The sequence below is a fragment of the Dendrobates tinctorius genome, unplaced genomic scaffold (genome assembly GCF_039654945.1).
Source record: "Dendrobates tinctorius isolate UK_male_01 unplaced genomic scaffold, ASM3965494v1 ptg000107l, whole genome shotgun sequence".
Lineage (NCBI taxonomy): Eukaryota > Metazoa > Chordata > Amphibia > Anura > Dendrobatidae > Dendrobates > Dendrobates tinctorius.
The window spans coordinates 23,970,822-23,990,894 of NW_027361775.1; the positions used below are offsets into that span (position 1 = coordinate 23,970,822).

General features: G+C 42.4%; 1 protein-coding gene across 3 annotated transcripts in view; it reads right to left on the minus strand.

Annotated features, from left to right (window-relative positions):
• Positions 1–20,073, minus strand: part of LOC141100655 (5-hydroxytryptamine receptor 3A-like) — a 74,686-nt gene that overhangs the window by 40,330 nt on the left and 14,283 nt on the right. For 2 of the 3 annotated variants that reach the window (XM_073589269.1, XM_073589271.1), the window contains exons 2-6: positions 15,873–16,036; positions 13,480–13,668; positions 11,606–11,650; positions 10,924–11,033; positions 10,345–10,514 (exon numbers count right to left, since the gene is read on the minus strand). In XM_073589269.1, coding sequence (XP_073445370.1) covers positions 10,345–10,514; positions 10,924–11,033; positions 11,606–11,650; positions 13,480–13,668; positions 15,873–16,036 — 678 coding nt within the window. The remainder of the gene's footprint in view (positions 1–10,344; positions 10,515–10,923; positions 11,034–11,605; positions 11,651–13,479; positions 13,669–15,872; positions 16,037–20,073) is intronic. The other variant, XM_073589270.1, reaches the window with a different exon arrangement.

Genomic DNA, 20,073 nt, shown 5'->3' on the forward strand with positions numbered 1-20,073 from the left:
CCACATTCAGGACTTGGAGAGGGCCATGAGCCACATCCAGCTCCCATCCCCCTCAAAGTAGTATCAACCAGAGCCCCATTACAGGTGTAATCATAACCAAAGCTTTTCCACATAAATCACTCCAAAGCAGTACACTGAGATCCAGGGGTTCCCACAAAAGCCCCATTCAGTATTCTCCCATCAAGTACTCCTAGCATACTGTCACATCCAGCTTTGAGCACCTCCTCTAACAGGTAGTACCATCCTCCAGCGTACCATACCTAAAACATCTCTAAACCCCAAGACAGTATACTGTATGTGCATCCAGATCTGCTCTTCTGTGCTGGGCTACACACAAAATCCACCATTTTGAGATGTTCTCTTCATACCCGTTTGCTAGACCTGGAGCTAATGCACCAAGCTGGCAGACAGTTGCGAGCCACAAGTCATAGGACCGTGAGCCACATGTGGCTCCCGAGCTACAGGTTGGGGACCCCTGGTCTAGGAAGTTGGCAATGTAGATTCCTGACAGAGAGCGCTATGCGAGTTGTGAGTATTCACAAGTTTGCAGTCACACATAGTGACTGTAGACTTTTGTGCCAAATCTGGACAAACCCTTTAAAGTCTGTCAGTTATTAATTTTTGCATTCCTGTTGTTTTCTCCCGTTCTTCCAAGAGCTGTAATGTTTTCAAAAAATGTTTTCGACATTGCTGTATTTAAGCTTTTTTATTTTACGGGACCGGTTACAGTTTTGAATAACACCATTCATTTTCCCATATAATGTACACAAAGACAAATTGCAAGTGTGGTGAAAAAAACGTAATTCTGCTATAGTTTTTGGAGTTTTGTTTTTATGGTTTTTATTGTGCGGCAATAATATCCTGACAGCATGATTCTTTCAGGTCAGTACTATTGCATTGATACCATACATATAGTTTTTTTATACATCTATTTTAGTGGGTAAATAAAATGTACAAATGTAAAAAAAAGTACCATATGTGGTTTATATTGCCATTTTATTTCGAGCTGCAACTTTTACATTTTTTTCTGTAGGAAGGCCTAGGTGAGGGATTGATTTTTGCATATTTACCTATAGTTTTTATTGTTACCATTTTTGGGGTTGATATGTTGTTTTCATCACTTTTAATTGCATTTTTGGGGGGAAATATAGTGACTGAAAAAAAGCAGTATTTGTTTTTTCTTTTAAATCGTTTTGAATTATTTTGAATTTTTTTTACACTTTTAATTAGTCATGCTAGGGGACATGCTGAATTGCCTAGGAAATACACTATAATAATGGTGGCTGTCAAGATGGACTCTTGTTATGTTGAAGAGAGACTGCTGTAATGACAAGACAGCCCTTTGAGACGAAAAGAGCTGCAAGGGCGAGCAGTGATGAACATGATTGTGTGAGCAGCATGTCAGATATAAAGTTCTGGAACTATTCCAGGTATACAGGTATTATTCCTAGATTTCACATTCTGGATCTATCCGAGTTATGTAATGTCATTTATGCGCAACTCTCCTCCTCTTCCGATGCTAATAATGTTAGTAAGTGTCAAGAATGAGGAGATCTTAGTGTTCTACAATTGCTTGGAAAAAGGGATATTGTTATTTAAGATCCTTAATATTCGTATATTAGTATTGGCAAATTAAATAGGCAAGCAGATTTTAAAGTAAATAAAACTATGCCATAATCTTACTCAGATTGCATATATACAGTGGCATGTTAAAGTTTATGCACCCCTGGACAAAATAACTGTTATTGTGATCAGTTAAGCAAGTTGGCGATAAAAAGGTCTCTAAAATCCTAAAGTTAAAGAAGATATATTTCATCTGTATTTTAGGCCAAAAAAAAAATTTACATTTAAAAAATTACAAAAAGTAATATGAGTAGATGCAAAGTTTGAGCACCCTTGGAGAGTTGTGTGCTCAGATAATAACCCAGGTTTCAGACCTCAATTAACCTGTTAAAGTTATGGTTTGTTCAGTATCAACGTTTGGAAAGGCCAGGTGATGCAAATGTCCCAGCTTTATAAAAACCCATCCTCCTCTAACCTTGTGCCAAAAAACAGCAGCCATGGGTTCTTTCAAGTAGCTGCATAGCACTCTGAAAATGAAAATGGTGGAGGTCCACAAAGCAGAAGGCTATAAGAAAATAGCAAGGATTTTTAAAGTTGCTCTTTCCTCAGTTTGAAATGTAATTAAGAAATGGCAGTTAACAGTAACAGTGGAAGTCAAGATAATATCTGGAAGACCAAGCAAAATTTCAGTGAGAGCTGCTCGTAGGATTGCTAGAGCGGCAAATCAGAACCCCCATTTGACTGCAAAGGACCTTAAGAAAGATTTAGCAGACTCTGGAGTTGTAGTACATTGTTCTACTGTTCAGAGACACCTGCACAAACATGGCCATCATGGAAGAGTCATCAGAAGAAAACCTCTCCTGCATCCTCACCATAAAATTAGCATCAGAAGTATTCAAAAGAACATGTAAACAAGACTCATGCATATTGGAAACAAGTCCTGTGAACAGATGAGGCTAAAGTAGAACTTTTTGGCAACAATGATCAAAAGTATGTGTGGAGAAAAAAGGGCACAGAATTTCAGGAAAATAACATCTCACCAACCATTAAGCATAGGAATGCATGAATCATGCTTTGCGGATATGTTCCAGCCAACGGCACGGGGAACATTTCATGGGTAGATTGAAAAATGGATTCAATGAAAATTCATCAAATTCATGATGCAAACATAACACCATCAGTAAAAAAATGATCCTAAACAAATGCCAAAACCCACAATAGACTGCCGCAAAAGGTACAAGCTGAAGGTTTTACAATGGCCCTCACGGTCCGCTGATCTGAACATCATTGAAAATATGTGGGGCTAGACAGAGGTGTATCTAGGCTTTCTGGCACCCGGGGTAAGAATTCGGTTTGGCGCCCCCCCCAGCACACATGCAATTTGCACACTTAGTCATGTACCCAGGAGCTGCTCTTCCTAATGCTCTCAATGTTCAGTGAAAAACTGAAAAGAAGCAGGAAGAGAAGCTCGTTGTCACAGGACCATAAGTATGAAAATCGCATATGACTGAAGTGTCCATATGATGACTACTGGAACCTGCAGAGCTGAATCCTGACATTGCAGGCTTCTGAATTCTCACAACTAATGCACTGCACACATTTAGGATTCTCCCTTGCTGATGTACAGTCATGTCAGCACAAGCATGTGATTTGTATACTTCTGGTCACATTCCGACTAGATGTGTCCGGCCTCGCTCTATTCATTTTCATTGAATGAGGCCACACATGTCTAGTCAGCATGTGACCGCATGTATGTAAATTACTGGCACGAGAGAATCCTAACAGTGTTCAGTGAGCACTGTGAGAATTCAGAAGTCTGCAGTCACATAGAATGACTGCAGACTCCGCACAAACCTGGACAACACCTTTAATGTTCCTAACATAAATAAAAACATGAGAATAAGTCAGTATCAAATAAAATTTACATCCAGGTACCTTATAGATGACGTTGTTTCTGGAGTCGTTCTTCTTTTCTTCTTCTTGTCCAGACCCCATGATGAGTTTTCTCACCCACATCTCGTCTCTGCAGACTTCCATCTTCTCCGGTCTTCTGCAACAAATCTCCACACGATGCCCTTAAAGATAGAAGTGTCATTATAATGCACCTAAATAAAAATATCTGCAATATACTGTCACCTCACACTATTCCACTCCCTCCTCATACGGTCTCCTCTAACATTCCACCTTTTCACCATACTGTCTCCTCATATATTTACCCCCTCACTCTCTATACTGTCTGCTCACACATACCCGACTCCCCATACTGTGTCTGCACACATCCCATCACCCTCACTCCCTATATTGTGCCCACATATATTCACCCGTTCGCTCCCCATACTGTCTGCACCCATCTCCCATACTGTTTCCTCATACATGCCCTCATACATGCATACTCTTCATTTTGTCTCCTCAAATCTCCCCACACATATTAAATCCCCCCATCCCCACTCCAAATCCCCCACACATTAAATCCCATCCCCACTACAAATCCCCCACACATTAAATCCCCCCATCCCCACTCCAAATACCCACACACATTAAATAACCCCTGTCCCTACTCCGAATCTCCCCACACATTAAGTATCCCCCATCCCCACTCCAAATCCCACCACACATTATGTACACCCCCCACTCCAAATCCCCCCACACATTAAGTATCCCCCATCCCCACTCCAAATCCCACCACACATTATGAACACCCCCCCACTCCAAATCCCCCCACACATAAAGTAACCCGTCATCCCCACTCCAAATTCCCCAAATATTATGTACACCCCCCACTCCAAATCCCCCCATACATTATGTACACCCCCCTCCTCTCCAAATCCCTCCTCCTCCTCTTCTCCAAGTCCCCCCTCCTCCTCTCCAAATCCCCCTTGTCCTCTCCAAATCCCCCTCGTCCTCTTATCAAAATCCCCCTCCTCCTCTTATCCAAATCCTCCCCTCCTCCTCCTCTTCTTCAAATCCCCCCCTTATCCAAATCCCCCCCTCATCCTCTTCTCCAAATCCCCCTCCTCCTCCTCTTCTCCAAATCCCCTTCCTCTTCTCCAAATCCCCCTCCACCTACTCCTCTTCTCCAAATCCCCCTCCTCCTCTTCTCCAAATCCCCCCTCCTCCTCTCCAAATCCTCCTCCTCCTCTCCAAATCCTTCTCCTCCTCTTATCAAAATCCCCCTCCTCCTCTTATCCAAATCCCCCCTCCTCCTCGTCATCCTCCTCCTCTTATCCAAATTCCCCCCTCCTCCCATCTTCGGTGGTTCTTCAGCTCCACAGTGGAGCACACTTACCACCAGCGTTCGCTCTGGGCGCCAGGGAATGACATCAGCAGCGTGATCACATGACATGATCACACTGCTGACGTCGCTCTGACCCGGCGGTCAGAGCTTCAATTGTACTGGCGTCTGTATAGACGCCAGTACAATTGCTCCCTGTGAGCCGGCGCGCACAGCCTTTGTGTGCCGGCTGTCAGCTTGACAGCTGACACAGAAAACCGCTGACTCACAGGACGGGGGGTGGCAGAATGCAGCCGCGGGGGGAAGACAGTGCGGACCGCCGCATTAGGTGGCCCGCTGCTCCCCTCTGCCAGCTGCGCCCGGGGCAAATGCTCCGGCTTCCCCCCCTGGATACGCCTCTGGGGCTAGACCTCAACATAGCAGTGCATGCAAGATGATCCACAAATATCACTGAACTGGAAGAATTTTCCAAGAGAGAAGAGATGAAATCTCTCAAACAAGAACTCTTGGCTGGCTACAAACAGAGTATTCAAGCTGTGATACTTGCAAAAGGGGGTGCTAATAGGTACTATCCATGCAGGGTGCCTAAACTTTTGCATAGGCCCATTTTCCTTTTCACAATTTTTAAAATGTAAAAGATGAAAATATGTATATTTGTGCCTAAAATACAAAGGAAATATGTCATCTTTAACTTTAGGTGTTTTAGAGATCATTTCATCTTCAACTTGCTTAGCTGTTCACAAAAACAGTAATTCTGACCAGGACTGCCTAAACTATTACATGCCACTGTATGTGATTGTTAGGCCTAGTTTACATGAGTGTAGATGGATGATCCGAATTTCATCCAAAAACAACAAATGATTTTTAATTGGTGTTGTCATCCATATACAGTTGTGTGAAAAAGTGTTTGCCCCTTCCTGATTTCCTATTCTTTTCCATGTTTGTCACACTTAAATGTTTCTGATCACCAAACAAATTTAAATATTACATAACGATAACACAAGTAAAAACAAAATGCAGTTAATTAAATGAAGGTTTTTATTATTAAGGGAAAAAAGAAATCCAAACCTACAGGGTACTGTGTGAAGAAATGATTGCCTCCTGAACCTAATAACTAGGTGGGCCACCCTTAGCAGCAACAACTTCTATCAAGTGTTTGCGATAACTGGCAATGAGTTCTTTACAACACTCTGGAGGAATTTTGGTTCACTCATCTTTGCAGAACTGTTGCAATTCAGCCACATTGGAAAGTTTCCGAGAATGAACCGCCTTTTTAAGGTCATGCCACAGCATCTCAATCGCATTAAGGTCAGTACTTTGACTAGGCCACTTCAAAATCTTCATTTTGTTTTTCTTAAGCCATTCAGAGGTGGACTTGCTGATGTGTTTTGGATCATTGCCTGCTGCATAACTCAAGTGTGCTTTAGCTTGAGGTCATGAACAGATAGCCGGACATTCTCCTTCAGGATTTTTTGGTAGACAGCAGAATTTATGGTTCTATTTACCACAGCAAGTCTTGCAGGTCCTAAAGCAGCAAAACATCCACAGACCATCACACTAACACCACCATATTTTACTGTTGGCATGATGTTCCGATTCTGAAATGCTGTGTTACTTCTACGTCAGATGTAATGGGACATACACCTTGCAAAAAGATCAACTTTTATCTCATCAGTCCACAGAGTATTCTCCCAAAAGTCTTGGGTATCGTCAAAATGTTTTCTTGCAAAACTGAAATGAGCCTTTATGTTCTTATTGCTCAGCAGTGAGTTCATCTTGGAACTCTGCCATGCAGGCCATTTTTGCCCAGTCTCTTTCTTATGGTGGAGTCATGAGCACTGATCTTAACTGAGTCAAGTGAGGTCTCCAGTTCTTTGGATGTTGTTGTTGTGTCTTTTTGATCTCTTGGATCAGTTGTTACTGCGCCCTTGCAGTAATTTTGGTCAGTCGGCCAATCCTGGAAGGTTCACCTGTTCCATGTTTTCGCCATTTGTGGATAATGGCTATCACTGTGCTTTGCTGGCATCCCAAAGCTTTAGAAACATCTTTATAAACTTTTCCAGACTCAATTACTTTGTTTCTCATTTGTTCCAGTATTTCTTTGGATAGCAGAATGATGTCTTGCTTTTGAGGAACTTTTGGTCTAATTCACTTTGTCAGGCAGGTACTATTTAAGTGGTTTCTTGATTGAGAACAGGTGAGGCAGTAATCAGGCCTAGGTGTGCCTAGGGAATTTTAACTCAGTTTCCCAAAGATATGATAAGTCTGTCTCGATATGCCAGTTACAAGTAAGGGAGAGAGGCGGTGCATCTCTCCTTGGAGCTAGGGCCCTCACTGTCCCTGTACCAGGGGTATTCTTAAAGGTAAAGTGGCCTGGGTCTCCAACTTTTCTATGCTCCTGAATGCACCTTGAGACTATTACCTCCCCCACCTAGGGACTGTCACGAGGGTGTCATGTCTCCCTGGAAGATCTGGAGTTAGATGGTCATGTCCAGTAATGAATCACAGGTCTTCTTTAGAGATGGTATGTTGTGTCCCATATTAAATGGATTTGGTTTCCTTTGGTGTTAAAGAGGTTAACGACCCTTTCTATGCTGGTCAGAAACATGCAGCTCCATTTCAGCTGCTTCTGATCTGGTCATTACTTCTTCCTATTAAAAATGGTCAGACCTTCTTATGCCTACCGGTAAAAGATTGTTCTTCCTGTACGGTGTCCTAAAGCTAAGTGGTTGGAGTAGAGTTGTTGTAGTAGGCTTCTGTGTTTCGCTGTAGTTCACTTGTTTATTCCTCCCTGTCCCTATCTTCCTCCCTATTGTTGGTTAGTGTTTTTATATGATATAGGTTTTCTGTTATCCCTGTTTTGTCTTTGTGCCTTTTTTACCTTACATTTCTGCCCTATGGCTCATGGGGTTCAGGATGGGACAGATCAGGGTTTAACAGGAGTATAGTAAGCACAAACCACACAGAAAAAAGAGCGACAACAAGTCCAAAATTATTATGAAATATACATAAAAAGATTCTTTATTATAAAAAGCATACAGATGAAAAGAGCAAATCACCACAATGTGAAAATTGGCTAAAAGCCCAAGACGCTGACACATACTTCAAACATCTCTAATAGAGTGTAAATCACAGCGAAAAAATATAGTGTTTAAACAAACACCTAAGCACCCCCATGTCATTAATAAATAGATCATAATATTAGATGAAATAGCACAGGGCGGTGCTGACATGCAGAGGCACTCTATTAGCTCTCAGTACATGTATAATTAAACATACCTAGTTTAGCCAGACGGCAATAGGGAGAGGAGATGAGAAGATGTACCAGCGTCACCCCGACGTGCGTTTTGGAGCGCTATGCTCCTTCCTCAGGGGGCGTGTCCAGAAGGCGCATTGTATGAGTTTATATAGCGCGCCAACCGGAAGTCCCGCAGACGCGTCTGTAGTCAGTCAAACCAAGACCACGCCTCCGCTCCAGTGAACGCCGGAAACACGCGGGCCCCACGTGATCTGGCATCATAAAGAGACGGAAAGCGTGGTCATGGCGACCGACTACGCGCGTGCGCAGAACAAAGATGCAAAAACGGCCATAATGAAAGAGGGCAGAAGTTAGGGAGAAAAATTACGAGAAAAATAAGAAAAAAATAATATAAATATAGAACGTGGGCATACAATAGTTGTATACAACATGGCCAGAAAATTTTTAATGTATTTATTTATATATATAATGGCAAAAAATTTGCATTAAAGTAACGCCGGATGAAAAACACCCAATTGAATCCTCAAAATGGTGGGTTATTAATATAGATATAACCTCCGCAGACATTCAGTATAGACGTAGATCATAAATTACAAAATAACGGCGGATAGAAGTTTTAAGTTTCATCCTCTTAATGGTGGATTGCCCATATAATATAATTACCAAAAATATTCAAAGGACAAATTATAGCAACCCACCATACCATATCACCAAAAAGAATATATCAGCAAATAATTATACCAATACATAAAAAATATATATATATATATTAATAAAAAAATCACATCATATATCTAATGGCCAAGGGTGCCAACAAAATGTAAAAAACACCCAAACAGCCCACACGTCCATTGCTCAACGAGATCCACGGAGTACTCGTAGGTTGATCAAGCCCTAAAAGCAGGGAAAACAAATAATTTTCATTTCACAAATTGATTGAAGTCAGTCTCCCAACTTTTAGGTGCAGGATATTGGTTTACGCAGATGTCATGATGTAAAATATTGGACCTCCACAGAACAGATGGTGACCACAAAAAAGTGTCATAAGGAACAAGACATCTAAAAGAAAGGAGTATAGTAAGGTCAGAGGCTGGAGCCTCTATACCGTCAAGAGTATCCCCGGGACAGAGATAGTTAGGGACCCAGTTCTAGGGACAGTTTGAGGCCCCTCTTCCTTTCCAAAGACTGTTACTGCGTGACAGGGAGGTATGGGACAGACGTGAAACGGAGAGCATAAACCAGATAGATGGGAATAAAAGGTAACTGCAATGACATAAAAAAGCTCATGAAACCACAACGTGGAGAACAAGGGAACAATAGGAGTGACCAACCAAATGGGAGAGGAAAAGGAAATACACACAACCAAAATCACGCAGATATCCCCTAGAGTTAACAACTAATTGACACGAAAAAGAACTACTCCTTCACCACCAACCAAACTGGGTAGTAGTAAGCTATTACCAGTAGGGAATAGAGGAAGCAGTGAGGTGTAAATATAAGCCCCTGCGGAGTGATAGGATAGGCCAAATAGCAGACAGAAAACACCTGTAGTAAGAAAGGAGTGGATGAAAAGACAAAGAGTAATCAGCACCCAGATAGCAACTGTATCTCCAGTGGCTCAGCGGATAGAGATGCCAGCAGACAAACACAAGACTGCAGGATTGAATCCTGAGGCATGGCAAAGCCACAGTTCATTTATGTTTTAAGGGAGGGGAGAGGCAATCACTTTAGGTTTGGATTGCTTTTTTCCTTAATAATAAAGACCTTAATTTAAAAACTGCATTTTATGTTTACTTGTGTCATTTTTGTCTGATATTTAAATTTGTTTGGTGATCTAAAACATTTAAGTGTGACAAACATGCAAAAGAATAGGAAATCAGGAAGGGGGCAAACACTTTTTCACACAACTGTGCATACAGTATATGGATTGGAAGCCTTATGGCATCTCTATGACATTCATTTTTATATATGAGCAGTGAATAAAATTTCTAAGGTTAAAAACAGTTCCTATATTAGGTAATGGCAATATAAAACAGGATGTTATCCGGTTAATACATCTGGGATACATTATACTTTGCAGACGCATAGACTTGAATAGGTGAGCGTGATCCAAAATATGGAAGACACTAGTGCATGCTACCACCATATGAACAGCCCCATTGAACAACAATGGTCCTTGTGCTTTCTCCGTCAGTTTTCCCATGAACAACACTCAGATTGAAAATACGGACATATGAAGTGTGAACATAGCCTTATCAAATGATAGACTTGTCTGTCAAATTGTACACACCTGTGTTCAATGATGATCCAAATGTCAAGGAACAATTTTGAATATCAAAGGGAAACTGAAATATGTTAAGATTGCAAGAACTAACAACTCTCATTGGCTTCAAGTATCTAACTAGTCCGGTGTGATCCACTGTCAGATAAGAGAGATGTTCATATCTGTCTTCATCAACACTGAAAGATGAAAATATCAGGAGGGCAATTAAGAATAATATTGTAGGACATGAAAATTATATGTGAAAAAATACCGTGTGCACTACTAGAGTAGGTGCCTTAGTAGGTTTCCACACCATATATGAGTTATCATAACCTAGGCACTCAACTTTAAGATGAGTTTTGATGATTTTTTAATGCAGCCAGAATAAAACGTTTCGGCCACGATTCTCGTGTGAGTCTCTTGCATGAAAACCTGGCACTGCCGCTGGCACTCGGACCGGAACGTGCGGCTACATGTATTTTCATGCAGCCGCACGCTCCGGTCCGAGTGCCGGCGGCAGTCCCAGGTTTTCATGCGAGAGACTCGCACGAGAATCGTGCGAGTCTCTTGCAAGTGAGTATGAGCCCTTATACTTTGGATACTCACAACTGTTGGATAAATATATCTGGAACCCACATCTTTTCAATGGGCACTGTGATCTCCTTTATAGCACCACACTCTTCTGGATCCCATTTTGCAAAATCATTAAACCACAGCTGAAAAAAAGATATAAAATATTGTTAGGCGATGGTGAAACATCTCAAAGGATTCATTTTTGATAAGGCTAAATATTGGGTTCGGGTAATGAACATAAGAGGAATTAGTATGTCTTTGCCGCTGCATGATCTTGTGAGCTGTGTGCGTTACACACAGGATCACACAGTAGTGTGCTGCGAGCAGACATTACAGACAGGGATAGTGAAGAGAGGGCACCAGCATTGATACTGTGTGGGTGCTTTTGTTGGGATCCTATGGTGCCAGTGCTCAGTGTAGGTTTGTGGACCGAAATCAGGCAGCTCTCATTACACAGTTGATCCCTATCAATCAATGAAGCTGAGGGGAGGTGAGTGGCATGATGATTGGAGGGACAGAATGGAGCACTGAACCCTTTGCCACACCAAGGGTGCACCAAGGAGCATAAGGAAAAAAACAGTTTTTTATACAATCAATGGAAATCTATACTGCTGGAACGAGTTTTATAGGGGGTCCCCTATAGGGCTGTAGAAGTAGTTTAAATCAAGTTTTGGGGATGACAGAATCCCTTTTCAAGATTTTTCTGCTCACTTACCATACGTATTGATAGAAAGGTTGTTAGTAGTTGTTCTTTCTCATTCTAAAAAAGAGAAATAAAATAGTTTTAGCATGAGATAATCTGCACATGAGAGACTTCTGTTCAATATTGCTAGTGATGACTAGAAATGTTTCTAATTATTAGGGTATGTGTACACTGGTAGTCTAGACAGAGGATTTTTCATCCAGATTTTCAGGACGGAAAATCCTTTGCGTACTACAGTCGCAATGTTGTGAATCCCCAATACATTTTGAAAAATTTTAATCCGCAGCATGGCAATTTATTCTGTCGACTTCACCGTGGATTTCAGCCTTTGAAATGCGGTAAGTTTACACATTGCATATTTTCTGCAGAATTTGTTGTAGAAAGTTGTAATTTTGTTGTTTTCATCTGAAATAACCCTATTCAGACAAAAGGAAATGATTTTCAGTTAGTGAAATTTCTGCAACAATATCTACAGCGTAAAAGTACCGGTATAATGCATGGCAAATCTGCAGCAATTCTGCAACCCACAGGTTTCACTGCAGATTTTCTACTGCCGGAATTCTGCATTGGATGCATTTCCTTTGACAAGGAGCTCCATGCGTTTACTGGCTTGCTCAGACGAGCACGTAATCTGTCTGTATGCAAAACTATTTCCATAGGGAAAGCACATTGACCAATGGAAGTTTATATGGTAGTTCACATGAACATTTTTAGGACGGGATCACACATGCGAGAAACAGGGCCGAGTCTCGCATGTTAATACCCGGCACTCGGATCGGAGTGTGAGGTCGCATAGCAATACATGCAGCCGCACGCTCCTCTCCTGAGTGCCGGCGGCAGTGCCGGGTATTAACATGTGAGACTCGTCCGTGTTTCTCGCATGTGTGATCCCGGTCTTACACACAGACTGATGGTCTGCATGTAAATTATCGCAGAATGCACTACTACATTCACTACTATTCTGGTAAAGATACGTCCGTTATATGTCAATGGGTGGGCAAAAATGGTTCACATACAAGTTACTCTCCATATGTCATGTGTTTTCTATTACAATTATTAAAGGGAATCTGTGAACAAATTTTTGTTATGCACTCTACAGACAGTAGGAGATAGGGGCTGAAACACAGATTTCATCGATGTGTCACTTATCAAGCTGTTGTTTACTTACAATGAAGGTTTTATCACTAGGATATTATCGGGGGACACGATAAACACGGGGAGAACATACAAACTTCTTGAGGATGTTGTCCTTGGTGGGATTTGAACTCCATGACCCCCAGCGCTGCAAGGCAGCAGTTTTAACCACTGAGCCACTGTGTTGCCACAATGTACATAGAGCCTGGTGCGGGCTGGGTTAGCGTTCTCAGCTCTGTTTCTTGCTAAATCTAAAAACTTTGATGTGTCCAAACTGCTGCAAGCAGTAAACTAAGTGATACATCGTTGAAATCAGGATCATTTTTCCTACATCATCCTGCTCTCAGATAAGGTAGCAAAAACCTGCTGACAGATTCCTTTTAATATAGGAAACTGTATTTGACCTTTTATTATTAAATTATTCATGTAAAAAGTGAATGCCATACAAATATAAAAACAGACACACAGACTGCATATGTGGCGCCCCCATGAGTATGGTCGCCACAGTGGCATTACCTTCCTCCTAGGGAGTGTGATGTCATGCTTGGAAGCAATGAAGGATCTCTCTGTCAGGTAAATCCAGTACACAGCACAGTTCCCACTCCAGGCCAGCAGAGGGAGCTCTGAACCAAACTGGGGGAGGAGCTGTTCTCTGGGGCCAGGAAAGGGAAGTTAGTTCAGTTCCTGTTGAGAGGGAAAAGAGTGCAGAGGTGGAGAGAGAAGCTGGAGGATTGAGAAGAATTCAGGCTCACTTCTAGCTGTAGCGCCTGGTCCGGAGTCCAGTGTCCGAGGTTGTATGGATGCTGATGTTCCAGCAACAGAAACCGGAGGAACAGAAGGCTGTAAGTGCTCTGTTCCCACATAAGACTCGGAGGCACAGCAGCAACGTGTGTGTGATCCAGAAAAAGTAGGCTACGACTATCTGCCATACGAGCGGAGTTCTAAAGAGAGCAAGCAAGAGGAACTTCAGTGTAACTCAGTACCGCAAGTGCCTCAGATAAGCAGACTACACAACCCATCTGCATAGAGAGATTCCTAAGTTGCTCCCAGGCTGATCAACTTCTGTTCCATCTGTAAACTGGATCCTGGACTGCACTTACAAAGCACAGTAAAGGTAAAGGAAACTGCACCCTGTTGTGTCATTGCCTTCTTCCTGCAACCCCTTCAGTACTGCTACATCTCTGTGCCTAAGACTACACCCTCTTCCTCAACACCTATTACTACTGCCCTGGGACTACAGCTCTACCTGTGGGGAGCTCTTACATCTTGCTGCCTTATACCATCTGTCCCAGAGGATCTGCCTGTAGCGTCGGCTTAACCCCTTCATTGCCGAGCACCACAGGTGGTGTCACGTATCATCCACCTATAAACTTTATTCAGCCACGTTTCACCCTTTTTGCATGGACGTCCAGGGCCACGGACTGGGTCACCGCCACCATGACACATCCCTCTGAGACACCGGCCCAGTACCGAGTAACCCCACTGCCCTGGCGAGCGTTCCACATACGGATGACAATATGAATAAAAAAGATAATTTTACATACACTTGTCTTAACTTGGCTAATTGTTCTTTTAACAGATGATTTTTTTCATCTGTATTCTCATCCGAATGCTAGCTACATGCTATTTGTATGGCATCCGTGTGGTATTCGTCTTTAAACTGTTGATGTATGGCAGGGGTCCCCAACTCCAGTCCTCAAGGCCCACCAACAGATCATGTTTTCAGGATTTCCTTTGTATTGCACAGGTGATGCAATTATCACCTGAGCAATACCAAGGAAATCCTAAAAACATGATCTGTTGGTGGGCCTTGAGGACTGGAGTTGGGGAACCCTGATGTATGGGATCCAATTTTTTTTTTTTTCAACGTCTATAAACTTGAATAGGCAAGTCTCATCCAAGATTTTAAAAGGTACAGTGCAGGCTCCGATTATTTCCGTGTGGTTATATAGTACATGATAAAAAATGGCAGTCATCTGAACAGCCCTATTCAATAACTTTGGACAAGTGCTGTCTGTAATTTCCATGACCAGCACTCAGATAAAAAAAAATATGGTTGTATGAATGTAGCCTTAGAAAGAGGTCTGGGATCACACATGCAGTGTATAATAGCAAAGCGTAAGACATCTGCAATGAAAATAAGCATTTTTTACATGTTCACTTTGTTGTGGCCTTTGATGATGACTTGGATGTGAGTGTGAAGATTTGGTTTAACAATGATAAAATCACCTGCAAAAATCTGATAGGGCACGCTCTGGATTTGAAAAGCTTCTGCATCATTACAAGCCACAAATGTTACAAATCTGTATATTCCTGAGCTCAGCGCCAGAATGGTGGCCTAATCTTAATATTTGTAATAAGGGTCTATCAAACCTGTTTCCATCACTAAATGGGGCATATGTAAACTATCAGACAGCTTATATGAGTAACAATAATGATGTTCTATCTATAAAATACCTGCCGCTAGTTTTGAAAGGTTTCCCTAGTATCACTGTGTCACAAGCATGTTCCAAATTTATAAACCAAGTTTGATATTCCACTGCAGTAAAAATTGTCAGACAGTCTAAGTCAGGTCAGAACACGCAGATGAAATCATAATGGACCCCACTCATCAAGACGTTTTTGGCAGTTTTCTGGCGTAAAATGTCACAAAATTTTTCTGATAATTGTAGTTAGGCAAAACTGAGCTAAACCCAACTGAGCATCTCTGGAGAGACCTGAAAATGGCTGTCCACCAACGTTCACCATCCAACCTGACGGGACTGGAGAGGATCTGCAAGGAAGAATGGCAGAGGATCCCCAAATCCAGGTGTGAAAAACCTTTTGCATCATTCCCAAGAAGACTCATAGCTGTACTAGCTCAGAAGGGTGCTTCTACTCAATACTGAGCAAATGGTCTGAATACTTATGGCCATGTGATATTTCAGTTTTTCTTTTTTAATAAATTTGCAAAAATTTTCAGTTTTTTTTTTCTGTCAAGATGGGATGCAGAGTGTTCATTAATGAGAAAAAAATGAACTTTTTTGAATTTACCAAATGGCTGCAATAAAAGAGCGAAAAATGTAAAAGGGTCTGAATACTTTCTGTACCCACTGTATGAGTATTGTAAAACAGAACAGCAAATATTTACACGCATCATACATACCACTCCTAAGATGGCGTACAGTGTGATGGAAAGGTTTACCGACGTTGGGGAATTAGCATCTCCCGATGGACGGAAAGCCTTCTTTAAAAACACTTGCTGGAATGTATCATGGAAGGCTTCTGCAGTGCGATCAGCACAATGAAACAGACCCACAACTTCAGTGCCTGGTAGACAACAAATGCATTCCCCATAAATGAAGTCAGTATAGAAAGCAAAAACAAACTCTAAGACCTCATTCACACGTCAATTCTTCACGTACAAGTGCTATACATGTTTTTCATGGACAGAACACATGCCTATGACAGTCTGTGGGGCTGTTCACATGTAAGAATTTTTCTCCTCGGACAAAGGCCTCAATATCACGTTCAGTATTTTGTCAGTATTTTATCTCAGTATGTGTAAACCAAAACCAGGAGAGGAACAATCAGAGGAAAAGTATAATAGAAACACGCCACCACTTCTGGATTTATCACCCACTCCTGGTTTGGGCTTACAAATGATGATGTAAAATACTGACCAAATACTTAAAGTGAGAATGTGGCCTAAGTGGCCTGTGCAAAATCGCAGCGATATGTTCAATATTGATCAAAATCAGCAATGCCAGTGTACGGGTCAGTGAAAAAAAAATCAGCATTCAGATGCCTTCCATGTGATGTCTATTTTTCACTGCCTAATAGAAGAAAGTGGAAAAAAAATTTCTCGCCAGTGAAAAAAACTGATGAAAATCTCATTACACTCTGAAGAAAATCTGTTTAAATTAATTTTTCCTTAGGCCTCATTCAGATGTTCATGTTCCAGATGTTAAAGTCACTGATGAAACACTGATGGTAAAGAACTAACACACTGACCAAACACTGATGAAAAACTTGGGACTAAATCAAACTGCTGACACTGGCACTGTATTTTTCTGAACTTGAAAAATCACAATATGGTTAATAAGCTTAAAAAGGAAAAGATGTAAAAATGCAGATACATTTTAGATTTTGAAGACATCCAGACCTCATTCAGACATAAGTAATTTTTCAAGTAAGCAAAAAAAAAATTATACGAGTGTCATCATTGTTTTTTTGATGTGGCTTTCATCAGTGTTTGGTCAGTGTGTCAGTTTTTGCCATCAGTGATTTTCATGTATTGATAAATAAATGATTTACACACCTCCTATATATTTCAGTGTTAATTACGGACAGCACACAGATGGCATCTGTGCGCTGACCGTGATTTTCACAGACCCATTGTCTTGTAAGTGTAATTTTCAACTGTTGTGCTGATAAAAAACAGACATGTCTCGGTGATTTTTTTTTGCGGAGACATGGTCCTCAGAAACACATGAACAGGTGAACATCCCCATAGATTATAATGAAAATCATAGATTGAACGCATACTTGAACAATAGATGTCTGAATGAGGCTTAATTTATTACTTATAAATCTCACTTTACAATAAAAGACATCTTCAGAGAGGCGACATATCACCCTCACAGTGAACATATGGGATTATGTAGCGCCGGCATCCCTGCACGATTACCATCCTCCTCTTCCCCGGCAGGGACTCCAACTCACTCACCACTCTGGTACTCAACCTGTGCTTCTTCCTGCTGCTGCAGTCTCCCATGTCTGCACGTCTGGCAGATACCCAGACACTGAGCTTAGGGCATGAGCACTCCAAGTCTCTTGAAAAGACAACATGCACTGTCCTATAGTGTCCACAGCCAATAGCTGGGAGACACTTACTATTTAAGGCACCTCCAACTGTTGGGAGGTGTCTGAGCAATGGATTTGACAGTTTGTCTGGATGCTTGCAAGTTGTCAGGTCCCATGTGCTTGTATCCGTGTATATCAGCCGTGTCCGCCAGCACCTGCCTTGCCTTTCTGTTTACCAGTGTTACACCTGGTACCCGTCCTGGCGCTGCGCCCAGGTCTACCATTGTTACACCTGGCCCCCGTCCTGGCGCTGCGTCCAGGCCTGCCGCTGCTCTCCGTTCTGGGCACTCACCTCGAGCCTCTCATGCTGCTGCTCTTTGTTCTGGCCTCCCTCCTGCCTCCTCCTCCTGGCGTCCTGTGAGGAGATCTGTAGCTAAGGCTATTAGGGCACGCCTGCCCGCTCTCTTGCCTTCTTAAAGGGGTGGCGCGCATTATTCAAAAAATACAATTAACCAATGGCAGTGCACTGGCTGCTATTTCTGGCCTCTCCATAGGGGGAGCATCGGAGCAGCGAGTATCTTATCATTGCTACATCCGGTTCTCATGCTAACCTGTCTGCGCTGCATCTGCAGTCTCTGTGCATTGTCTAATGCTCTCTGTCTCCACAGCATATCAGTATCCTGTGTTACCTGGTTATATCTGCAACCATCTGGGCCTAAGCCATCCAGTTCCGCCAACAGCCTTCCGAGTCCAAGGACTGTGTGAAGGTCACTGGAACCGACTCCTTTCCAATTACCCAGATCCAGGACCCGTCTCATTATGGACTCTGCTGTAACCTTTGTTATCCCTTTTGGTCCCGCTGGGACAGCTCCACGTGTTCGGGGTCTAACTGGAGGTAGCAGCTGTGTCCTCCGGGTATTCCATTCTGGCCCTGCCTGAGGGGCTTTACTACGGGTACCCGGGGCTCACTAGTCACACCCTCTTCGGAGCCCCCCGGACCGTGGTCCCGAGGTTCCACTTAAAAAATAAAAACGAATGTGAACTTCACCATCTCTGCCTCCGCTTCCATTCATTACAACCAGCTGTGTCTATCAGAATCTGCCTGTATACCAGCCATGTCTGCTGTCACGATCAGGGGGAGTGACCTTTGGCCGCACACGGCTATCACATGTGCAGGAGGCTTATCCTAGTTATCCCACCGCTGCCAACCATGTGACGAAAACAGCAAGCTAGTCTTGCCCTAACAATTTACCGCAGGGGGGTTTATTTTAATTATCCCACCACTGCCACAATATGTTACAAGCTGATGGGATTTATGAATATCCCACTTTCAGTTCCACTTTGGAACTCGCAGCTCGCCGGCGCCCCCCTTACCCTCAGGTCAGTCAGAGAAATGCCTCTAGGATAATTAGTCGCCGGATGGGCTACTTGTTGTGCAATGGCTATTAGGCCCACTTGCAGTGAGGGAGTTATAACTAGTCCTGGCTGCAGCCAGACAAATCAGCTTATAAAACCCGCTCAGTCACTGCCAGCGCTACCCACCTAGCCCAGAGCACACTTCGCTGCCACCAGCTTCAGATTTCTCTTATTAATATGTAAAATTAATAGAGGGGTACGAAGCAAACCCAAATCAGTAGCGTAATTAGCTTACAGACACGTGAATTTGTCAGAGAGCAAAGAGACAGAACTAATAAATTTTATAGTTTATTCCCAAAAGATGGGCAGTGTTTACAGAAAATAAAACGGTTTTACGATATGAGACAATAACAGTCTGTACAATGCAACTGCAAACAAAAGGGATTTAAAAAAACAGCGATAAACTTACATATTGCTTAGGTCATTTCAGGCAGAACCATGTGGGGGGGAGCCAAACGTCACCATTCATTTGAGATCTTATTGTCACCGCATCCCAGGCTAGAATGAGGGAGGGGTAGGGGAAAATACCTTATACCTTTGGCTTTGTGACATCACTAAAGGGGTTGACTTGTGACAGTCCTCCCCTTTCTCAAAGTACAGATTTGCGTTCTGAAAACTTCTAACCATCATATCTGGCTTGAGAACCTAGCAGAATATCAGCAGAACCATCATTCATCTTATATTGAAATTAGCTTTGTAATGACATCAAACACTAGCTGTCTATTCCGCTCTGTTCAGGAGAAATTCTTTTTTCTGTTTCTGTTGGTGCTAGAATTTAGCAAGAATCACTGTAGTGAAGCTCGATCATAGCACGTCCCAATCTGTAATTTTCATAGTTCTATAATAATCTGGCAGCTTTTTATGACCAAATGATTATATTCTCATTATTGTCTGTGAGAGTAGCTAAGTACATTTTGGAGGACAAAGAAAATTCTTTCTGCTAATTAAGACATTCCTGAGGGAGGAGGAGGGACAGGAAAGAGTGAGTGGCTCACACACTGGAGTTTCACATTACGGTCAGACAGAGAAAGAAAAAGCTGCAGCTGTGACAGACTAAGGAAAGGAAGGGGGGTCAAGCCCCCACCACTGACATAGCAGTGTTTAGTCTGCGAATAGAAGATTCTGCCATGTCATAATCAGGGGAA